At 35.2% G+C, this 21,237-nt stretch overlaps 1 protein-coding gene across 2 annotated transcripts in view; it reads left to right on the top strand.

Annotated features, from left to right (window-relative positions):
- The window catches only part of PIBF1 (progesterone immunomodulatory binding factor 1), a 106,387-nt gene that overhangs the window by 27,223 nt on the left and 57,927 nt on the right, over positions 1 to 21,237 (top strand). For both annotated transcript variants that reach the window (XM_071431085.1, XM_071431084.1), the window contains exon 10: positions 2,434 to 2,532. In XM_071431085.1, the coding sequence (XP_071287186.1) occupies positions 2,434 to 2,532 (99 nt within the window). The remainder of the gene's footprint in view (positions 1 to 2,433; positions 2,533 to 21,237) is intronic.

Genomic DNA, 21,237 nt, shown 5'->3' with positions numbered 1-21,237 from the left:
CCACTAATCACTAGGTGATGCATTCATGCCTAATTTTTTTGGCATCAGTTTCACTTGTATGGCTGTAGTAAGCATGGGCTGTGTTTGCATTAGCAAGCATGAGTGAATTCACAGGGCATGTGAATGTCTGCAAGAGGTTTGACACTGGATTACCTGTAGTCTATTCCCGTAGCTCAAACACAATTTAGTAGTTGAGCATGTGAGATGCTTTCCCTAAGCACATTTTCTGATGTGGTCAAATATGACTGGAATACAGTTTGTGCATTCTAGACCAGTTTAGGGATGTGATAGTTATTGCATTTATATGCAATAAATGATGGTTGTGAAGATGTTTGTGTGAAAACCTAATAAAGATACCCATGAGGTGCTGCCTCCCATGTCTTCATCTCACCTTTTTCCCCCCATGCCCATTCTTGATCGTCTAGATAGTATTTATGTCCCATTTACTTTCATTGTGTTATAGGCTGGCTAAATGCCTTGTAAGGCCCCAGTGCAGCCATTTGAGTAGGTGCTTCAGCTCCTGTGAAGTGGCAGTCACACAGCTGACAACTGGCAGCATCACTGGTGTGTCTCCTGGCTCTCTAGAGAGTATTTCAACAGAAGTTACATCACATCTGTGATTGTGGTCTTGTTGGTTGAATAGTCCCTCACTTTTGTCCTTTTCCCTCCTATTGCATTTTCAATTGATTAGTTGTTCAACTAAGCAAAAGAGTTTATTATCTAAATGAGGCTCTGTATCTCTCCTACTGTTTCATTTTTATCCCACCTCCACTACTCCAGTCTTAAGAATACAGGTCTGGACTCCTACTCTGAAACATAATATGCTTGATCTTAATGCTGTTAACAAAATATATTGCCATATTGCCATACTTTGGTATGAGTCACTTTTAAAGAATCTAATCTTAAGGTCAGTCCCTGAACATCTGCACTAAATTCTATAGCCTAGAAACTCAATTTTTAAAGAAAATTTTGTTACCTTTCTCTAGTAGCCAGTTAGCTGCTACATAATTTGGATGTTAATTTTTTCTAAGTAACTGTTTGCTGTTCGTATGAATTACTTTGAATTCAGAAAAGTGCCACTCATAACATTCATTCTAGAAAATAGTCTTTAAACCAGAAATTATATACCTTTAGTGTGATACAATGACCTAGGTTAACATTTACATGAGCGTAATAATTTTCCATTTTCCTTTGTATCCTGACTTTTCTCCAAAACTTGCCCAAGCCTTTAATTTCTCTTTGCCTTAAGTCAGAAAGCTGTAAGGAGAGGGAAAAAACAAAACTTCAGTAGGAAGATCTTGGTTGCATCCACATTAGCAGTTCAGTTCAGATGAAGAATGTGGTGTTGAAGTGAAATCCCCTAGTCATAGCTGCTAGCCATGGTTGTAGGTTGCCTTGCAGCTGTCCTTGGATTTGCTTGTATTTGTAACATATAAATAAGATTCCTTTTAGATAAAACAAAATCAAAAGGAATCTTTAAGATCATCTAATATGTTTCAAGTGCTGGTGAATGTTCATCATAGAAGCAAACAAGCAGTAGAGTAACATCCTTAAAAACAGTCATGACAGAGATGTCTGATCCTCAACAACCACTGTTAGCTCTGGCAAATTGGCTGGTGCTCTGTTACACTGAATATTGGACATTGAGTTTATATACAGTATCTAAGCAGTGCTTCCCCTCCTTACAGTCTAGTGCGGTGTTAATTTATAGCCTGCTTGCAGCATAACAGACTATGAATAACTAATTCCAATTTTTAAACACAAATACTATATATTTTATTCTTAGTATCATGCTGTTCTCATTTGTGTTGGTCAAATAATAATTGAGGTCGTTTGAACATCTTGACTTATCCCTGATTATAAAAAAAGGGTATTAATTGATTGTAATAAAATGTTATTTTATGGTTCTTTGCAGATCGAAAATGTTGCCTGCCATAAAACCCAGGAGAGTCCGATGCTATGCAATAACATATATATATCACGGCACCTAGACAATTGGCAGTAGGATTTCTATGCTTACCTGAACTTTTCTTGCTCTATCAAAAGTTGTGAATCATCTCAGCTAGGCAGACAACATTCCTGCAGTTATTCTCAAAGCACCAAGGAAAATCATTGGAATTTATTTAATTCCTGAAAAAAAAAAAAATAGTTCTAGTATTCTAGAATAATTAGAGTTACGTGTTTCCACATGTAAATAGGTGATTTGATAATTGTTTTTTACAATTTTTTTACAATTACAACTGGAAGCTCTGCTGGTATACATGAAAACAACCTGAAGTAAAGCCTTCTAAAGTAAAGAAAGTAGACCCTTCTGTCATTCTATGAGAGTTGAAGAAGGTAGCATTGAAATTTGTATCAGAAAGCAGTAATTAATGAAGCAAAGTAGTCTTGTTTCTAACAGATTCTTAACAGAATAATTTTTGTTTCCTTCAGAAATTTGAGAGAAGCACGAGATAATGCTGTTGCAGAAAAAGAGAGAGCAGTTACTGCTGAAAAGGAATCTTTAAGAAAATACGATCAACTCTTAGAACAGTAAGTGTTTTAAAATACATATAAAAATCTAAAGGTATAACAGTGTTTATATCTAGGAGATCTGAGTAGAAGGAATGACTTACTTTCTGCTTACAAAGAACAAACTGAATTACAAACTCTTCATTTAAACAAAGCTGCAGAATTAATTCTTGCAGTAAATTCTTTCCATTATCACTGCAGTAATAAGATCAAAGTTTGGTATTTCTCCTACAATACTGTAGAGACAAGCAAACATAATTATTCATTTCATTGCAAGAATGTCAGTTTTATACTGTACAGTAGCAGTGGTCAAACTCTGAACCTGTTTGTGGGGTTTTTTTCTTTAGTTGAAAGTAGAAAATAATTTTGTAAGATGACTTCAATTAATAGTTTTTATGAAGTTCGGATAGAGGGCAGTAGTCATAAACACTTATGTTTGCTACATGTTTCTCTTCTTACTGGTCTCTTCTCAGTCTCTCATACTCCATGTGTAGAATATATTGTCTATACCAATGTACAGTTCCATTCCATAGAGAAAGAAACTATAGTTGATTTTTTTTGCCTGTTCTGTAACTCCTTTTCCTTACTTTTTGTAAATTTAGAATGTACGCTGTGGTTAAACTATGAGCTCTAATGTAAAACTGTGGACAGTAATCAAAGTTGTTCAGGTTAAGTTTGTCATGTGTCTCTAGTTTTGGATTTAATTCATTGTTTAATACAATTTTTTTTTCTATAATGAGGTGATCAGTTCATTAAGTGACTGTGTTCCTAGTCATCTACTCAAAGGATGTACTAGATGAGCCTTCTTTGCTCTGAATAATTTTTAATTACAGTGAAAATGTTGTTAACTTAAGCATAGGAACAAATTTATTAAAGCTTTTAATTTTTATGTATAACTTCTAAATTGCAGTGGTGATACTATTGAAGAAATAGCATTACCTAAGGATTGAAAAAATGTGATTTCTATCTGATGATGTCAAACAATAGGGGTAGGTCCAGAGCAAATGAGATGGGTCAGAGGATTTGATATCCACAGTGAGTTTAAGGGGCTTGACTTCTGATTAATTCTAGTTCAGCTGAATGGGCCCAAGGGTGCCGAATGCCTTTTAGTGGTTAGAGCACATTGGAGGCGTTGTTGGGTTCTCAAAAGTAATTCAGTCTGCAAACTCTGAGGTGATGGCTCCACAATGTGGAAATCAAAGCCATTTGAACAGGGAGGGCCAGGAAACTTGGTTCAAAACTGATCTCCTGAGTTAAAATAAAATGCTAATGTGAGTGAACACAGGTTTCTTTCTAATGAGACTCCTACCTTCCACTGTGGTAAGATTTACTAAGACATGGCAATTTCATATATAACTGGAAACTCCTCTTGAAGGTCAGTCTGTCATATCATAATTTGAGTTTGCACTTTTACTTAATAAAAATACTAACTTTGCAATTCTTCTATATTTATTTTTAAACTTAAGAACTGTGGAGAAAATGCTTTTCTGTCTAGCTGTATTCCCATGCATCTAATGTGTCCTTTTTTCATACTTTATTTTTGTTGCTTTTTAAATTTATGTTGCTTCATTTTGAGAAGGTATGTCCCACTGCAATTAGAAACAGGAATCTTACTTGCTACACTTATGCTTCTTTGTTCTTATAGCTTTTTCTAGTGATAAGCCCTCCAGTTAAGTAAAACTCTCATTTCCTTGTGTTAAATAAATTAATAAGTTGATTAATGCTGGGTTTTGGAGTTCTAAGAAGTAGATAACTCCTCAGAAGATTATTTTCTGCTTGGGAACATGGAAAACCCATACTAGCCTTTTTTGAAACGTTGGTGTCTCTCTTTAAAAGTACCTCACTTCTAACCACATAACAGGTGTCAAGACCATGACTTTCTCCACATTCCAAATCATCTACCTAAGTGAACTGCAAAGTAACTAACTGGCATGTTGAGATTGGAGAAAAACCTTAACTTGAAAGACCCCCAAATTCTGAATTTACTGTGGACTCACATGTGACAGTTCTGTGGAACAAAGAAATTTTCTAATATCACCAGAAACCCCTAAGACAAAAAAGGAATACCTGTGTTGTCCAGTTCTGTATTTAAGTGATTATAACAGCTTGTTCTACTTTAGTAAAGACAAGGTGACTCATCGTAGTTACCACTGGTATCATAATCTGTATAAACAAACATGTTTGAAAGCTTCAGAAGTATGTGGAATGTTGACTGGCCTGAATGGTGGTTAAATAAAGCCCCTGGCAAATCTTGTGATCAGAAGTGTAACTAATACCCAATTTTCTAGTCAAGTGCAGTTATTTTCATTTTTTTTCACTCATGTTTGTGATAGTTTTCTGTGAACAGCTATTTACAAATGCCAAGAAAATACCAAAGTGATAATATTCATGAAAGAGTTATATGGAGAAAGGATCTGCTGTTTCAACCTTTAAGTAGACCACTGTGATGTCAGGATGTAAGCTTTGTTGCTCTCTTTGCCATTCTACATCTGTAATTTCTGTGTTAGAATCCGTGTTTCATTTATCTATGACAATGACAACAACCTTAAATTATTTGGTAATTTTGGATTTGAGTCTTGTTGATGTCATGCATGTTCTGAAAAAAATATGACCAAAGGGAAACATTTTCACTTGTTGTTGGTAATGTGACTTAAGACTTTTTTCTAATTTCAAAGCTGCATTACCTCAGTTGAAATTGTCTAGGGGTAGAATAAGCAGAGCAGTTCTGTAGCAGCTCTGTCATCTACATGGTTAAGTGCAGGTGCTAAATATGTTCCAGCTTCTCCTTCTTTTGAACACTGTTAGTGTTATTTTCAAACTATTGACTGTTAATCTGTTACTTCTCCTTGCCAAAAGAAAAAACATCCAACCCACGAAAACACCAAAAGCAAAAAAAAACCAACACCAAAAAAGTAGAAGTGCACTGTGGTTTGCTGTTGGGCTTTTTCCTGATAAGGTGCCTAGTCTCCTCTAAGGTGCAACATAAAACTTATATAGTTTCTTTTCTTAAAGTGGCCTCAGAGGTCTAATAGGGTGTGAACTCACACTTGAGCACTTCATCTACAAGTACCATCTCTTGCCGTTGATTGTTGACTTCCTTTAAAGTCAAATTCCTTAAATTTCTTCTAAAAGGAATATAATATCTTTTTCCAGGACTCAGCTATATCAGTGGAAACTGGTTTAAAAATTCTAGAATTATTGGGAGCACAAGGGAAATTCATACAAAACCTTTTTTTTCTTAGCGAGAATAAAAAAATGCTGCTCACATCATCTAATCGTACTTTTCCCATTTTTGTAATGATAAAATGAGAAGTGTAGAATAGTGAATAAAATAGGTATGCAGTAAACAGAATGTGAGTATTCAAGGAAATTGTGTTATGGCACTGCTGTTCCTTCAACTTTGCAGTGGACACTATTCATAAAAACCCTTGGTTTTGTAAAAGCTAGTTTGACTTCCTGCCTCTGTCCATTAGGTAATAGGATATCTTTAATTATGTTCTTTTTTTCTTTCTTATTTGCATATACACAGATACACAGATGATGAATTTTAAACCATATTTCTGTAGTTGTGTTAAGTCAGGGTGATGACTACAGAAATTGTTTACAGCCTTCGGTTTGTTCTATAAAGATTTAAAAGTATTTTGTAGTATTTTTATTATTTAAACATTTCTGGGTTGATGTACATAGCTCAGTTTGTAAAAATTACTGAATTTATAATTGATGATCTGCTACATGGAGTATTTTTGGAGTATTTCTGTTGTTTCTGTCTGGAAATGCTTTTCTCAAATGAAAACCAAAATAGAATAAAGATTATTGACATTTCTTGACAGCATTTGTCTCTGCCACATAGGTTCAGAAAAGTATGCAAAAAGTTGCCTGCATGTTTGTGTTTACAGATTTATTGCTTTTCTTTCCAGTCAGCTGCAAGCTGACTATGCAACTTAGTGACTTATTTTAGTCTCTCCATGGTCTTTTTCATTTGAATCTCTTTTATCCCTATTTTTTTGTTCTTCATAATTGTGGTACATTTTAGAATTTATCAGATGCTATCTGATGCTAGTCATCTGTCTTAAACTTTTTAGTTGATGGAGAGAGGGGATCAATTCTGTTCATCAAATGGGTTTTTAAATAAGATGAAATTAAGATCCCTATATCTGCTTATTAATTGCACACAAGCCTAGAGGACTATCTTAGGTGAGAAGATAATTGGATAAATTTCCTGAATAAATAAATGTTAGAATACATTTAGAATCTCTGTAGAGCGTGCAGGAATCTCATCCTTTCATTTATTACATAATACTTTCATTGTTAACAGAAACATTAAAACTAAGTACTTTCCCCATCTGATAATATATTTTTATAATCTGGATGTTGCTGACTGCAGTGACAGGATTCTAATATTAAAATTACTAACTCAATGTCTATATGTGCTGGAGCTACTGCTAATATTTAAATAGGGGCGTGTTATCTCTTCAAGAATATTTATATCAAATGAAGATTTCAATAATGAATTTTAAAAAATCCATACTGAAGACTGCTGGCCAAAATAGTTTTGGGCAAAGCTGCCATCACTCTGTGATAAAAACTGCTATCAGAACTTCCTACACATGGCTGCTGGGTTTCTATATGATGTGTTTTGCAATCCCTTGAATTAAAGAGCTATGTAGGTCTTGAAAATCACTACCACTTTAAATCTACAGTTTCAATTAATTTTGTTTATGCTTTCCAAAATGCTTTTTTGGTAATAATAATTTGCTGCTGCTGTATTCATTTATGACTTCTATCGTATGATGTGTACACATAATTTTTTAACACTTAGAATTTCTGTCAGAATAAGCCAAGCCCTCCAATGGCATTATTAGACCTTGTTTAGAGTTCAGCCCTAGCCAAAGTAGCTATTCCACATTTCCCATAAAATGACCTTCAGCTTGTTCTCCTGATGAGAAAATTAAATACGAGGTACAACTAAAAGGGTAACATTCATGAATGTAATGAAAATTGCTGAAAGACACCCTCTCAGAAATTGTGAATCAATGCAGAGAAGTCTGTGAAAGAGCCAAGAGCAACAACATGATGGAGAAGCAAAGAAAAAGTCAATTTCCCAGGTGACTAAGTCTAGCTTGTTTCCAAGCTGTAGAAGCAGCACTGAAATCCATAACAGAAAAAGTATGTATCCTGTATTTCTACTGAAATGGCTAGTGAGGCTCCTACTTTCTTCCTTTTCTTCTGAGGATATGTTTATTTGAACTTTGCATCTTAATGCATGTAAAGTTCAAATAGGATGCATTTTAATAAATAGAAGGAGAAAACCTACTTAACTTATTTGATGAAATAGATGAATAATAGTGTTGGGAAGACTGCACACTTGCTAAAGCATGCCTAATTGTTTTTTGTTCTTAGATTCCTAATCAGGATCTTAAAATTTTACATTCTTAGCTAAGATAGTGTTCTTGCAGAATGAATGTTTTGAGCCCTGTAACCAGTCACTTCATAACTGTAACTGTCTTGATGTTGAAGAATTATCTGCATCAAGACTCATAGGAATGCTAAATTAGTCTGATGTCTGACCTTTCTGAGCTTCATTACATCTGGAACACAGGCTTTGAAGTTTGTTCTCTTACTGTGCAAGGAATGTTTAATGATTATATTTATAGCTCTAAAAATCTTTTATTTCAGTTGCTCTTGCCCCAGCTCATAAGAAACAGTTCTCACAAAATATTTTCAGCCTCTGAGGGGTGCTTTGGAAAAGTTGTAATACCAACAATATTGTCATATCATAAAGATTTTTTATAAGCCTGGTTGTTCTCATTTTACTTTTTATTTCCTGCTAGCCAAAATGTTTTAATCTTAAAATATTACAATTAGTAGAGGCAAATTGTTAAAATGGTGCAATGGCTATTCTGAGTACCTAAGAAACTATTTATTTACTCACTCTTTAAAGTCCTTAGGGTATTTTTGCTAGCCTGGAAAGGTTGAAATATATCATGTCCTTTGAGAACAAATTCAAAAGCACTTGCAAATTCCTTCAAAGAGGGATTCTGCATTATAAGGATGCTGCTGCTGTTTATATATATTTCTTCAATTACTGGGTTGAAAGATCCACTGCAGTCCATGATTTTCTATGGTTGTTCGTATTCCTCAGGTACACACCCATTTTTGTGACTCACTGCACCCAGCTTCTCATTAATGGTGAGCACTGCCAGGAAGAGCAAGGAGGGGTCCTTTGTAACTCCTTACCCAATCATGTTTCAGGTAGTAAATTTTACGTGGGTTCAAAATGAGACTGGAAAAGCTCAAGATCAATTTGAGAATCCCTTTACAGGTAGAAAGCACATCGCCATTCAGGAAATGCTCGAGTGAGAAGCAGTTGAACACTAGTGGCAGAGGATTAGGGAGAAATACAGAATATGCAGAAGTTTTTCTTGCTTTTCTCAAAACACACTTTTGGCTGCAGTTGGAGCCAGCTTTATCAGGCTACATATGCCTTTTGTGTGATACACTACAGCCACTCTATGTAGAACAGGAGCTATGAAACACAGGGGAACTTCCCAGCCTTTTTAATACATGTGCTTTGGGTCCCTTCGGAAAGGGGACATTACACTGGATGTAATGACAAAAGATACAGATGAAAGCTTTTACCTGAAGAAATTGTTAATCTGGGTTATTTTGAATTTTTTCAAAGATTGTTATATATATCAGGTTATCTATGCAAATAATGTGTTTCTGGAGTGTTTCTAACCATCTGGGCTTGAAGGACTAAATGCATGTGTGAAGTCCCTACCAGCACTAAGTAGCCCAAAGCATTAACACTTCAATGGCACATGAGAAAAGGACCTGCTTATAGGAAACCCCCAAATATGTGTTTCTTAGAATACAGAAGAAAAGCAGGTCACAAATAACACCATGACCATAAATATAAACAGGGAATGTTAGTTGTATATGTTTACTAAAACAGTGTGTTATAATGCCAATTCAAAGGCTAAATTCTTCAAAGAAGGAATACTGTATTTTCTGTGTGTCTGTACAAAAATTTTGATCTTCAAATTATGGCTATTTGTGTAATATTGTATTTAATAATACCAACAGCATTTTAATAGTAATTTTCTTCTATAGTTACTTTCTCAGTCTGTGGTTACTCCTTGGAAAAGGATTCCAATTACCTTGTGGAAAAGGATGTTATGCTATACTCATTTCCACATAGCAAACTTTGGAAGAACAGTGTCCAATAGATGCTTGTGTGGTGTGAGAAGGAAGTTATAGCTTTGTGATGTTAAAACCTCGTCATAAATTCAGAAATGTTGGACAGGAAGACTTAGCATTGATGAGTGAGAGCTTTGAGCTAAGTGTTGGCTAGAGTTTGTCTTCTGCAGAATCACATTGGAATTGTTGAGAAAATGTTAGATATAACTGAAGAAAACATTAGGCTGGTCCTCATTTCCATGGTGGTGACACACATTTCATGTGAGTAATTCTTACAAATAGGAAAAATGGTGGTATGTGCTTCTGGAATAGAGAGTAGGTAAATAATTTGTAAACGAACAAATTAAAAACTGTGAGTAAATGAAGGACAATCATAGTATGTTCATCCACAGGCACCCAGAATAGTGTACATCAGTGAGCCAAGGTACTTTCCTGCCATAAACCACAAGGAGCTGTTTGCCTTGGACATTAGTTCATCCAGCATTGAATATGCCTAATTAATCACATCAAGGACTTCCCAAAAGAGAGTGGTGTACGATATATATGTGTAATGCTCACAGCTGGTGTGTCCACTGTTCACAGCTGATGGAACAACCTTGCAAGTCCTTGGCAGCTGTTTTGTTGCTTTCTCTCTTCATGAGATTGGCATGTCTGGTGACCAGTGCCTTGATGAGGAAAAAATGGAAAGTCCGGGATTGGAGGGCTGATTTCCCTTTCATATGTTCTTGTTTCCTGATAAGATTGCCTCAAGAATGTATCCCAGACTTTGTCACAGTTGACTCAGAGTTGTTTACATTCAGAACACCAGTAATTTTTTTTTTTTAATTGTATGTGTTCAGTGTTGAAGTATTGCATCCCATATTGGATAGTGGGAAGGCCACATTCTTCAGTTTACTCAGTGCAAAGCTACTTAGATAATTTTTACAGCTATTTATGTTTCTGGCTGAATGATCTAAAGGCACAGTTGTGTCTACTTATATGACTGTATGGGTAACTGTGAGTGTATTCTGTGAAACCAGCAAAATGCATGTGCAATTAATGTTCAAAGCATTGTAGGCCAGAGTTCATGAGCTTCCTAAGGAATAACTTGATCTGGGTAACTAGGGTGGTGGTGTGAAAGATCAGAAATCAGAACATTTTTACCAAATATCATTTAGCCATAGTAACACTTTGCTGTGACATGACATTTGAATCATGGGGTACCAAGAGGGTGGTACTACTTTGAGCTGTTTATGATATCAGTGAAGGGAACCTGGTTTAGATTAAAAAAAAAATAAAAGTAACTTGGAACCTTAGCAAGACCAATAGGCTCTTCAGTAGGGGGTGGAGGGAACATTTGTTCTGGATGGGCCTCCAAGGGGAGCACAGTGTGAAAACAGAAGTGCTGGTCTCCTCCATAGGGTGGCTGCTGATGATTAGGGGGAGGATTTGTAATTCTGTGGGAGGAGTGTGGTCAGAGGCAGTAAGTACACTTGTACAGAACCTGAGCACTGAATAAACCCAATGAAGATGGAATGGAGGGGTGCATATGAAACACTAAATCAAGGGGCTTTGCAACGCACAGTAAAGGGCTCTTTTAGTTCTTACCACTGGGCACAATCCATACAGCTCCTGTTCATGTGTCTATACTGCCAAACCTTTCTTGTGAGCCCTCTTTAATACTAGGTTTTTGTATTAGCAAAGAAACAAATGTTGCCACATCAAGACATGGCTGCACAGACCACCCTGCTGACTCATCAAGTGTGAAGAAGGTACAGAGTCTGTGTGTGTGTCCCTTTGAGGTACTCCAGCAGCAAAAAAATTGCCATGGTTTATGCAATTTCATACCCATGAAATAAACAAAATTGAGAAATTTTCTCTTAAGAAGAAGTCAAATTTTTCCATCAAGTGGCAGTATAGTTGTAGGAATAGCTGTCACTATTCCTACAAAGAAATGGGTTCCTTTGAGATGAAGCTTGGGCACAACATAAAACGCTTATACCTGTCAGGTGCTTAGTCTTTATATGAAATGTTGGATTTCATAATAGACATGTAAAGTGTACATACTTGTACTTACAAGCCTATTTGTACATCTCTTGTAAAATTTAAACATTGGATATGTTGTCAAAATGCTGCAGCTCTTGGCTAACATTTTAATATAAATACTACTGCGTGTGTATGTATATAATCTAGTGTAAGCTTTGATGTGGAACTTGTCATCTGGAATTGTTTTCAGAGATATTTTAATTGTTCCGTGGAAAGTGTTGCCATGGATAAATTGATATGGAAGTGCACTGATTCATCCCTTCTGAAATTTAGCTTAATGTTTGCTCTGATTTTTCTAAGATCTTTAGTGTTTCCATTCCAGAAATATAATCAAGATCATAAGTTTCAAAATGCTTCAAAAATCTAAATCTTCCCATTTTACCTTGGATACATTGCTGAGGTCACTAGAACTGGTTGTGGGTTATAGAGAGTGAAAGAATTTGTCCCACTCAAAACACTATGGGGAGGAGAAAAGGTTTTATTTGTGGAAAAATGGTGCTGTAAGTAGATGAAAATAACTAGAAACCATAGTCCTTCCCTTGTCTTTATAAGCTGCTCGCTTCAGGTAATGAACTGACTCTTGAATCTCTTGAGTACACTCATGATAGAGGGTTTCTCTGAACAGTAAAGGGCAACCAAAGTGTGATTAATGATTATCCTGTGACCCTGTGAAATGCCCAGTATTAGGTGGAATGGAGGCTTTATTAATAACTAATTTTGAAGATTTTTTTACCTAAAGCCAGGTGAGGAAATACTGTGTTTTTATTGTCTGTTGCATGATCCTGTAGAACATTTTTGTTTTCATGGACTGTTACTTTACAGAAGCTAGTGAGGCTGGGTTTTTTGATTTTAGGTTTGTCCTTTATGACACTGTTTCCAGTCACAAGTTATGAAATCTGGGTCTAATTTTCTGTGTCAGAGTTCTTTCTTTCTGTTTTCAAAGTATTCTATATGCGTAGATAAATGGAGTACATTTCAGGTTTATTTTCTCCATGCCAGATGCCTTCTTCTTTTAAAAGTAAAGAAACTTTTTAAAGTAGTGCATTTGCTGAAGATAGTTGTACTACTAAAATGTGCACATCTACAAAAGTAGTTGACATGTTCTAAGTTAGAAGAGCTACCTTATGGTAATTTGTTTGCTTGCCAGGGCTGTCCCCCCACCCTGCATTTTCTTACCTCGTAAAATAATCAAATCTTCCTTTGTCTCAAATGGTTATCTATTTAGACTGTACAACTGTATTAAACAGTTTTAGTTTAACCATTAGAGTAAGAAAAAAAATAGAATCTTTTTTTTTTTTTTTGCTAAATTGATATCTTTTGGCAGAATTACTAATTGTTTTTGAAGACAGTTTTACATTTATCTTTGTAAGTCTCTTTTGTTATGCCAGCTGTCTAAATCTTTTCATAAACTTCAGTTAAAAGAACATATTTTCCGTGATTATTTTAAAATATAATGTTTACTGGAAGGGAAGTCTAGTGAATTCCCACAGATGAAGTGTGAGTGTATTTCTCCCACTTGTAAATGAGTTCTTATTTCCTACAGTATGTATTCTGGTACCACAATGAGTCATTTTCAAGATGTTTTAGTTTAGCTTCTAAAACATTTAAAAACTTGGCAGATACATGTAAATGAATGTTACATCTAGTTTTAGAAACTGCTTCCAAAGAGTATTTTGCTAAAATGAAGACTGTGAATAGACCTTTCAGAATGCAAAAGTGTCTTTTGTGATAAACCTGAAGTCATTTGCAGAGGTCTTCTGGTTTGGCTTGTTCATGATTGGGGATTTTTTCCTCACCTTTAGCAGGTTTTGTTTTAACCATCCTGTAAAATAGGGAGAATACTTTTGTGGAAAAGCCTTAAATTTTACACATAATATGTTGTTAATTGGATATTTTAGCCAGGCAAGTAATACCTTTCTTTAGTATGTTAACTAAATTTTGCAAATTTTCATACTATTTTATTTTAAAATCTTTCAATTTTATAACTTTTTCAGAATGAATGTAGTGCCACCTCTGCTTTAATGTGATTTTTACTATGTTTAAAATTATATGTGCCATGCCCTACTTAAATGTATTTCCTGATGCTACCTTGACAGCTTAACTGTTGGAAAAAAACTCAAGACTAGATAGTTTGTATGATTAAAAGGGACTGAGGAGTTACGGGACTGGAGTGCGAGTTGGAGGAAAATGGGGGAGACCAACCCTGTTTAGATTCATAAGGAAAAAAAAAACAACCAAAACAACCACCCCAAACAAACAAAATCCCCAATGCAAAATGGCCAGTGTTCCATATCTGAGAAAGTCATGCCTATTGTTTAAAGAATATTTTATATTTTAACTTTGTTGTCCTGGTTTCCTGGCATCTGGAACATTTAATATAAGGAGACCTTAGATACTTTGCTCATATGTGAGACCTATGCTGAGATAGACGCAAATTTCTGCAGTCTGGATTTGAATACCACCCTAAATATTTTCCAATTGTTGGCAACATCTGTATTGTCAGGTATGAGTTATGGTACAGATAACTTTGCAACCCCCTGATTATTCTCTTCCAACTTTAACATCTGTATATTGTCCATGATGCAACACCCTGTTATCAGTAAGGTCTTACTGTAATTATCACCCTTAAAATTTTCTGTAGCTTTTTATTAGACTCAGAAGGAGATGCAGAAAACATATAAAACTTGGATCAGTAAGTTCTTCCTGAAAAGATTTCTTGGAATCCATTTTTGCTTAGTTATGTGATATAAAATATAAAGGAAACCTGTTTCAAAACCCTTCTCCATCTGCTCCCCCCACCACCACCCACCCAGACTGGTCCTAAATATGTTAAATTTTCATCAAGGACAAAATCAGAAAAAGGGGGAGAAGAAGCTAGTTTAGAGGATTGAAAATCTTAATTGTTTTGTCAGACAAAAGCATTTTTCTCCTTACATTATATCTACATTGGGAACCTTGCAGAGGATTGATGATAGGCAGATGATAGGCAAAAGAATAAGGAGGAGAGGTGGGGAAGGGAATAGTGTAAATAAAAGAGGAGATAAAACAAAAAAATAGTAGCCATGAAAGCTTCATTGAGTGTGATTCATCTGAGTGTAAAATAAATGGTGCAGCTTCCCAGTCTTTCTCTTTGAAAGAGTAGTCTAAGGCAAAGACAAAACAGTTGCATGAAGGGATTGGGTAAGTGGAAGTCAGTGTGTTGGGATTCATGGCAGTCTCCACTTCTTTGTTTCTGCCCTCCAGTCACCTTTGTACAGCTATTTGTAGAGATGGAAACTGTGAATCTAATTCATGGTAACTTCAATATGAATTTTGTTCAGTACAAGGTGAACATGTCTTTGCCATTCTAACACTGAAAACCTTTGAACATCATATTCAGAGATCTCAGTTTTGTTCATACCACTGTTTCGGAATTTTATGATTTTTTGAAGTATTTTTAAAATATAATATACTGTTGGACTTTGGATGAGTTCAAACATTAGTTTCTGAGCAAAGTAGATAAAATGTAGCATGGATTTTAGTACAGTGTTTACTGTGGCTGTCACCAGTTTTGTTTAGTTTTAAATGCCTGTGCTGGGATGGAATCATGTCTGTAAGGTCCCTGTTTCTTTCCATTGACTCATAAAGGGAGTCTGCACAACAGGCCCAGGTGTAGGTAACCACATCATAAACAGCAGAAGCTACACGACTCAAGTCCCACATGGCTTTTCTGAGTAAAAGGACTTCAGAATAGACTCCTTGCAGAAATTCATGGGTTTTGGAGCTTTTATATTTTACCATCAATCTTACTCAGTCCTCCTCCAATGCAGAATTGTGAAGCCTTTAAGCATTTCTCAAAGGCTGGTCAAAAAATGGAATGTTTTCATTATGAAATGGTATATGCCTTACATGCTGCTTTTTTGGGCCTTTTTTTAATGAACTCTGCTGTCTTCCATGATTGGAAGTGTTTTGATTGGCAGAAATTAAATCAATGTAGGTCTAGATATGTGATTATACAAAAGATTGGACCTGATTAATGAAGCTACAGAAGGTAGAAAGATATCATACTCCTTCAAAATCTTCAGTCTTAGCTACCTTGCAGTAACTCAAAAAGAGTTGCCAAACCCAAATGAAGAGGAAACTTGCATTTGTTTTTTTTTAGAGAAAAGGGTAGAAAGGACAGAAAAGATCTGTGATGGAGCAGAGACCCACTTGTTGCCCATGGGAAGGGTGGTGATTGCCCTAAGGAAGCTGTGACCCTGTGGGAAGCCCATGGTGGAGCAGGTTTGCTGTCAGGACTTGTGGCCTCACAGGGATTCATGCTGGAGCAGTCTGTTCCTGAAGGAGTGAACCCATAGGAAGGACTCACACTTGAGAAGTATGTGGAGGGCTGTCTGCCACAGAGGGACCCCCATGCTGGAGGAGAGGAAGAGTGTGAAGAGTCCTCCCCTGCCGAGGAAGGATTGGCAGCAATGTGGGATGAACTGACCACAGCCCCCATTTCCTGTATTTCTGCACAATAGGGAGGATGGGTGTAGAGAAAATTTGGAGTAAAGTTAAATTCAAGAAGAAGGGAGGGATAGGGGAATGTGGTTCATTTTAGGATTTCGTTTTGTTTTTCATTACCCTTTTCTGATTTGGTTGGTAATAAATTAATTTTCCCCAAGTCGAGTCTGTTTCACCCGTGATGGTAACTGGGGACTCATCTTTGCATGTCCTTATCTTGACCCATGAGTCTTTCATTATGTTTCTTTTGCCCTGTCCAGATGCAGAGAGATAGAGCAGCTTTGGTGGGCACCTGGGATCCAGCTGGGCCAATCCACCAAACTTTACTCAAAATGTTGGTTGATAAGTATAGGTTTTTGCATACATTAATGACTTTCCAACAGGTTGTGATAGTGATATCTGAGGGTACATTTTCCCTGACTAGATTCTAGTGAAGTCTTACCAGTACCTCCTGTTCTCAAGCACCACCTAACCTCAGAGGCACTTAAAATCATTCCAAGTTGGAGCACATTTAGGTAGAGGCCCTTGTGCATGCTCGGAAGTCTCCTGGTTTGGAAAGCTTAGTGCTTATTTTGATATGGATAGGAGGTGCTTGAACTCTGTTCAAGTCCCTGAAGGGCCTGTTTTTATTAGAACACAGCTAACTCATTCAACATCATTGAGTTCACTTCAGAGCACTGTTAGAAGAAGAGGTAATGGCTAAGCTTTGCCCCTTTTATAACATGATTCAAGCACTCCCCCAGAAAGTTTAAGACCCTTGTCCTTTCCCTCTCAGTCTCCCTAATTATTTAAACAGGTTTTGGTGTTACCTGGAAGTTTGTCCAGAACTATTGGCAACATGTCTTGATATATGTGATGCATGAGTTTAGCAAAATGCCGCAAGAGGAAAAATGAACAAATTTGGGGTGGTTTTTGGTGAAAGTCAAGCAAACAAATTCTCAAAATATTATATAAATGCAATTAAAATATAACTTTCAGAATCTTCTGGCTATTTCATTGTCTTTCTTGTACTTCTTTTTCCATTATTAAATGGAAAACTCTACAAATGTGGATATTGGCAATATAGTAGCTACCTTTAAGGTTTATAAACATCATTTTTAGAACAAACCTTTTGGATCATTGATTATTTTGTTATTTCGTGTAACCGTCTTTTCAGAAATTAAACTCTGAACTGTACTATTCCTAGTGGAAGACATTCTAGTTGTTATGTTCAGATGGGGTTTTAATTTCCATTTCAAGATTATTTTCTCCTGGTTTATATCACAGCGTTCCGATGATAGCATTAGTCAAATTTATCTATTGTTTTCTCCTCTTAACATCTTAGTCAGACTTTGTTTTTCTAGATTGTAGCTTATTTGATTTCTCATGGGATAGATTCCTTGTTCTCTTGGACATCTGAGTACCATTTCTCTTAATCCTGACCTCACTTTAACACAGATAACTGGAATTCTGAATAATGTGTCAGATAATTTCCTGCTCTATCTCATATGATACCATAATTTCCACTAGATGTACCTGAGTGATTCCTGGAACTTTGTGGCTTTTGCATAGCTGGGTCATGTTAGCAGTTTAGTTATCCTAGTCCCATGTAACAAATCTAGATCCTTCTCCTCAGTCTGCTCTGTCTTGTAGGAGCCTGGATGAACAGTTAAGTTTCCTAGCCCTGCTCTACGTCTTCCATCCATATATACATTGTTTCTAGTTTTGTGATTATGCTACATTATTATTTTTCTGTGAGAAACAACTCTGTTATTTCAGAGAAGCAAGCACATCACTAGAAGATGTGCGGTCATTTTTGCTGTAAATACTTAACATGAGATACAACTCACCTAAATGAACCTGTGCTGAGTACACTTACAAAGAAGCTGCAAATGTCTGAATTATTATCATTCCTCAAATATGTTTTTAATCTACATTTCAGATCTTTAGCTGTTCCATGTTGTGTCAATAGGATAAAAAAATGGAATTGCTGAAAAAGGAAAGGAAGTAGGTTTCAAAAGTTGTAATTTTAGCTCTGGTGTATCATGCTAATCCATTTGAACTTGCATTGCTGAGTTGTGAGGGGACAATAACATTTGTGAAAAGTGAAAATAGTTGCAAGTTGTTTCTTTGTTCTTATCATTTAACAGTTTAACCATACAAATCTGTCACGGCAATTTTTTTTCCCTGTATTAGTTATGAAAAATCATATAACAAATTACACTGATTTCTCTGTAATTTTTTTACTTTTCTTTTCTTGTTTTAACTTATCTGTACACTTTATTTAGCAGATACCAGATTAAAATGTTATGGAATGTTAAGTGATATTCTTTTTTTTGTCTTTTAGAAATACATAGATTTTAGGCACATTTGTTTTGCTAATTACTAGTCATATGGACTATCTCTTTTTGTCCTCTTAAAGGACAAAAAGGATAGGATAACTAACTGCTAACAGAAAATATTTGATCTGTAAGAACGCCTTTTTACTCCACTCTGGATTTAAGGAAGAGAATAGTATAAATTATGTTGCAGTTCAAGTAATATCCTTAGCTTTCACTTGCCTGCTGTGCTTTAAGATTTTATTTATGTGTTGTAGCTCATGTGTGAATAGACATGCTTAAGCATCACTTAAATACTGAAATTCTCTCATCATATTAGTACTTGTTATCATTCTATAATGTTTGCAATTCAAGCAGCTTTTATACTTACTTGTATTGGCCTTCCTACTCCAGTTACCAGCCTGCAAAATAAATCCTTGTATATTCAAATTGATGCCAAGATGCCAGCAGTACAAACTGTAATGCATGATTCATAATGCAAACTCTCAGAGCATTTACTCATGTACAAGTATATTCCTACAAAATGACAGACAGATAACTTTATATATGTAAATGTGTGATCACTGAAAAGAGATTCTTTGTTGATCTTGCATGTGTGCATATTTCATATCAATTCAGTGATCTTAAAGATGGTTAGAAAGTAACAATTTTCTGTTACTCCCATTTTAATGCTAAAATAGGAAATGAACCATTTAAAAACAGAAAAAAAATTCTAAACTGGTTTTGTTAGGAAAATAGAAACATATTTTCCAAAATTAAAAATAAGTTTGTGTATCAGTTTGTGGAGGGAATATAATGAAGGAGAATCTCCTAAAATAAGGAAATAAAAAGATTACTGAAATGTTATTGTTTCCAATGAAAGGAAAATAGTTTTGCCAGTACAACATTGATGGATATTAATAGTTTTCTAGGTCTTCAGAAAAATATAAGTTCTCTCCCTACCAAATGAATTGTGCTCAAGACCTCTTCTTTTTCAATTTTTGTTCAAATTAGAATTTCAGAAATTGCATACTAATAATGATAATATCTTGAGAACTAATAATACTTACAGAAATAGCAATATTTGAAAAAAAAGATACTTTTAAACACAGTATATTTGGCAAACATAGAAAATTTTGCTCTTGAAACTCCGTAGCAAAACTCTCGAACACAAAGAGTGAAAGAAACATATTTTAATATAAAGGTTTCTTTTCTCTTCTTAAGACCCTTCAATGTCAAATGGTCTGTCTTCTTCCTTTTTTCCTTTTTTTTAACTTTATTTTGCTGTTTAGTATTCTTTTGAACAGTCCCAAGCTGTGCATTTCTTTTTTTTTTTGAAGCTGCATAGACTAATTTGAAGTCAGTGAGAAATGCAAAGTAAGAACTGTAAATACCACTAGAGCTGGAGAAATGGAAATTCATAGCAGAATAATACCAAAAAACTATTGTTGCTTTTGTTATTGCAATTTAAAGTATAAAATCTGACCAAAGTACTTGCAGTAGCAATAGACTATGCTTTCTTAAATACAAAAAAATAAGTGAATATGCAAGTTATAATTCTCCTTCTAGTATATATTTTGATTACTTTCCTATCCACAAATTTTATGGTCCTATTTTATGTATTTGTAAGAGTACAAGTACTTCAGTCTGCTGTTTATTTTATTAATTGTATTGCATGCTGTATTTGATCATGATCTGAGAGATGCATTGAATTACTTAAAACACATGCTTTAGATTCCTATAGATCCATAGTACAGTTGTTGAACATACCCTGCATTTCTAAAGAAGCAAAAAAAGATTGCTCACATTCATACAAGAGCTTGCTTCCATGCCAAGAATGACAGATGCTGTTACAGCTGAGAAATGTAGTGTTTTAGGAAAACACTCACACAGTAGTTATCTTAGGCCAAAGTTTAAAAAAAATCAATTTAAGGTGCCTTAAACGAAACTGGAGTTAAAGGTACTTGCAGTGTAGATGTTGGTTGTACAAACTGTCAAGGATTATGTTCTAATTCAGTAAATCTGCAATATCTGAATGAACAACATAGTTTTCTTTTCTGCCTTTAATAATTTCAGATGTGCCTAATTATTGTGTTTCTCATTTTGAGTAAATCTATTTGCAGGATTTTTTATTATTGTTTGTATTTTATGCTGTAGAGTGTGTGTAAACGATAGCATACCAAGGAATGGTGAAGAGGGGAGTTGCCTGTGCATAATCTAAACTTTTGTGGCCTCTATCTGACTTCACTGTGCCAAAGCAACATATTTGTCCTATTTTAATGTTCACATGATCAGCCAGAGTCTTTAAATTCATTCCATGTGCTACAGAGAATAATTCACATGAGAGATTGATTGTCATGTTTAGAAAGAATATAAGATAACAGAGTAAATGGAAATGTGGAAAGTAACAGGAAAGTATCAATAAAACAGAAGTCCCAAATTATATAGCATTCTATATAATGATGCCACAATTCTAGAAACACAGAGTGGTAATGACACAGATACAACGGTGTAGCATTTAATGGACTAAAAGTCCTGACACACATTATTGCACTTATGTGGTGACAGTTTTCCTTCCTACAATGCTAAAAATGCATATGACTTTGCTTAAATAAGAAAAATAATTGTTCTGAATTTTTTAAAACCCCTAAGGAGGTGGCAGAGAAGTAATAACTTCTGAATTCTGTCAAAGTCATTAATTTCACAAACCTACAAGTAA

This window comes from Agelaius tricolor, unplaced genomic scaffold (genome assembly GCF_023055355.1).
Source record: "Agelaius tricolor isolate 1412-34295 unplaced genomic scaffold, bAgeTri1.0.p SCAF_7, whole genome shotgun sequence".
Taxonomy (NCBI): Eukaryota; Metazoa; Chordata; class Aves; order Passeriformes; family Icteridae; genus Agelaius; species Agelaius tricolor.
This window is presented reverse-complemented; position numbering and strand designations above follow the sequence as displayed.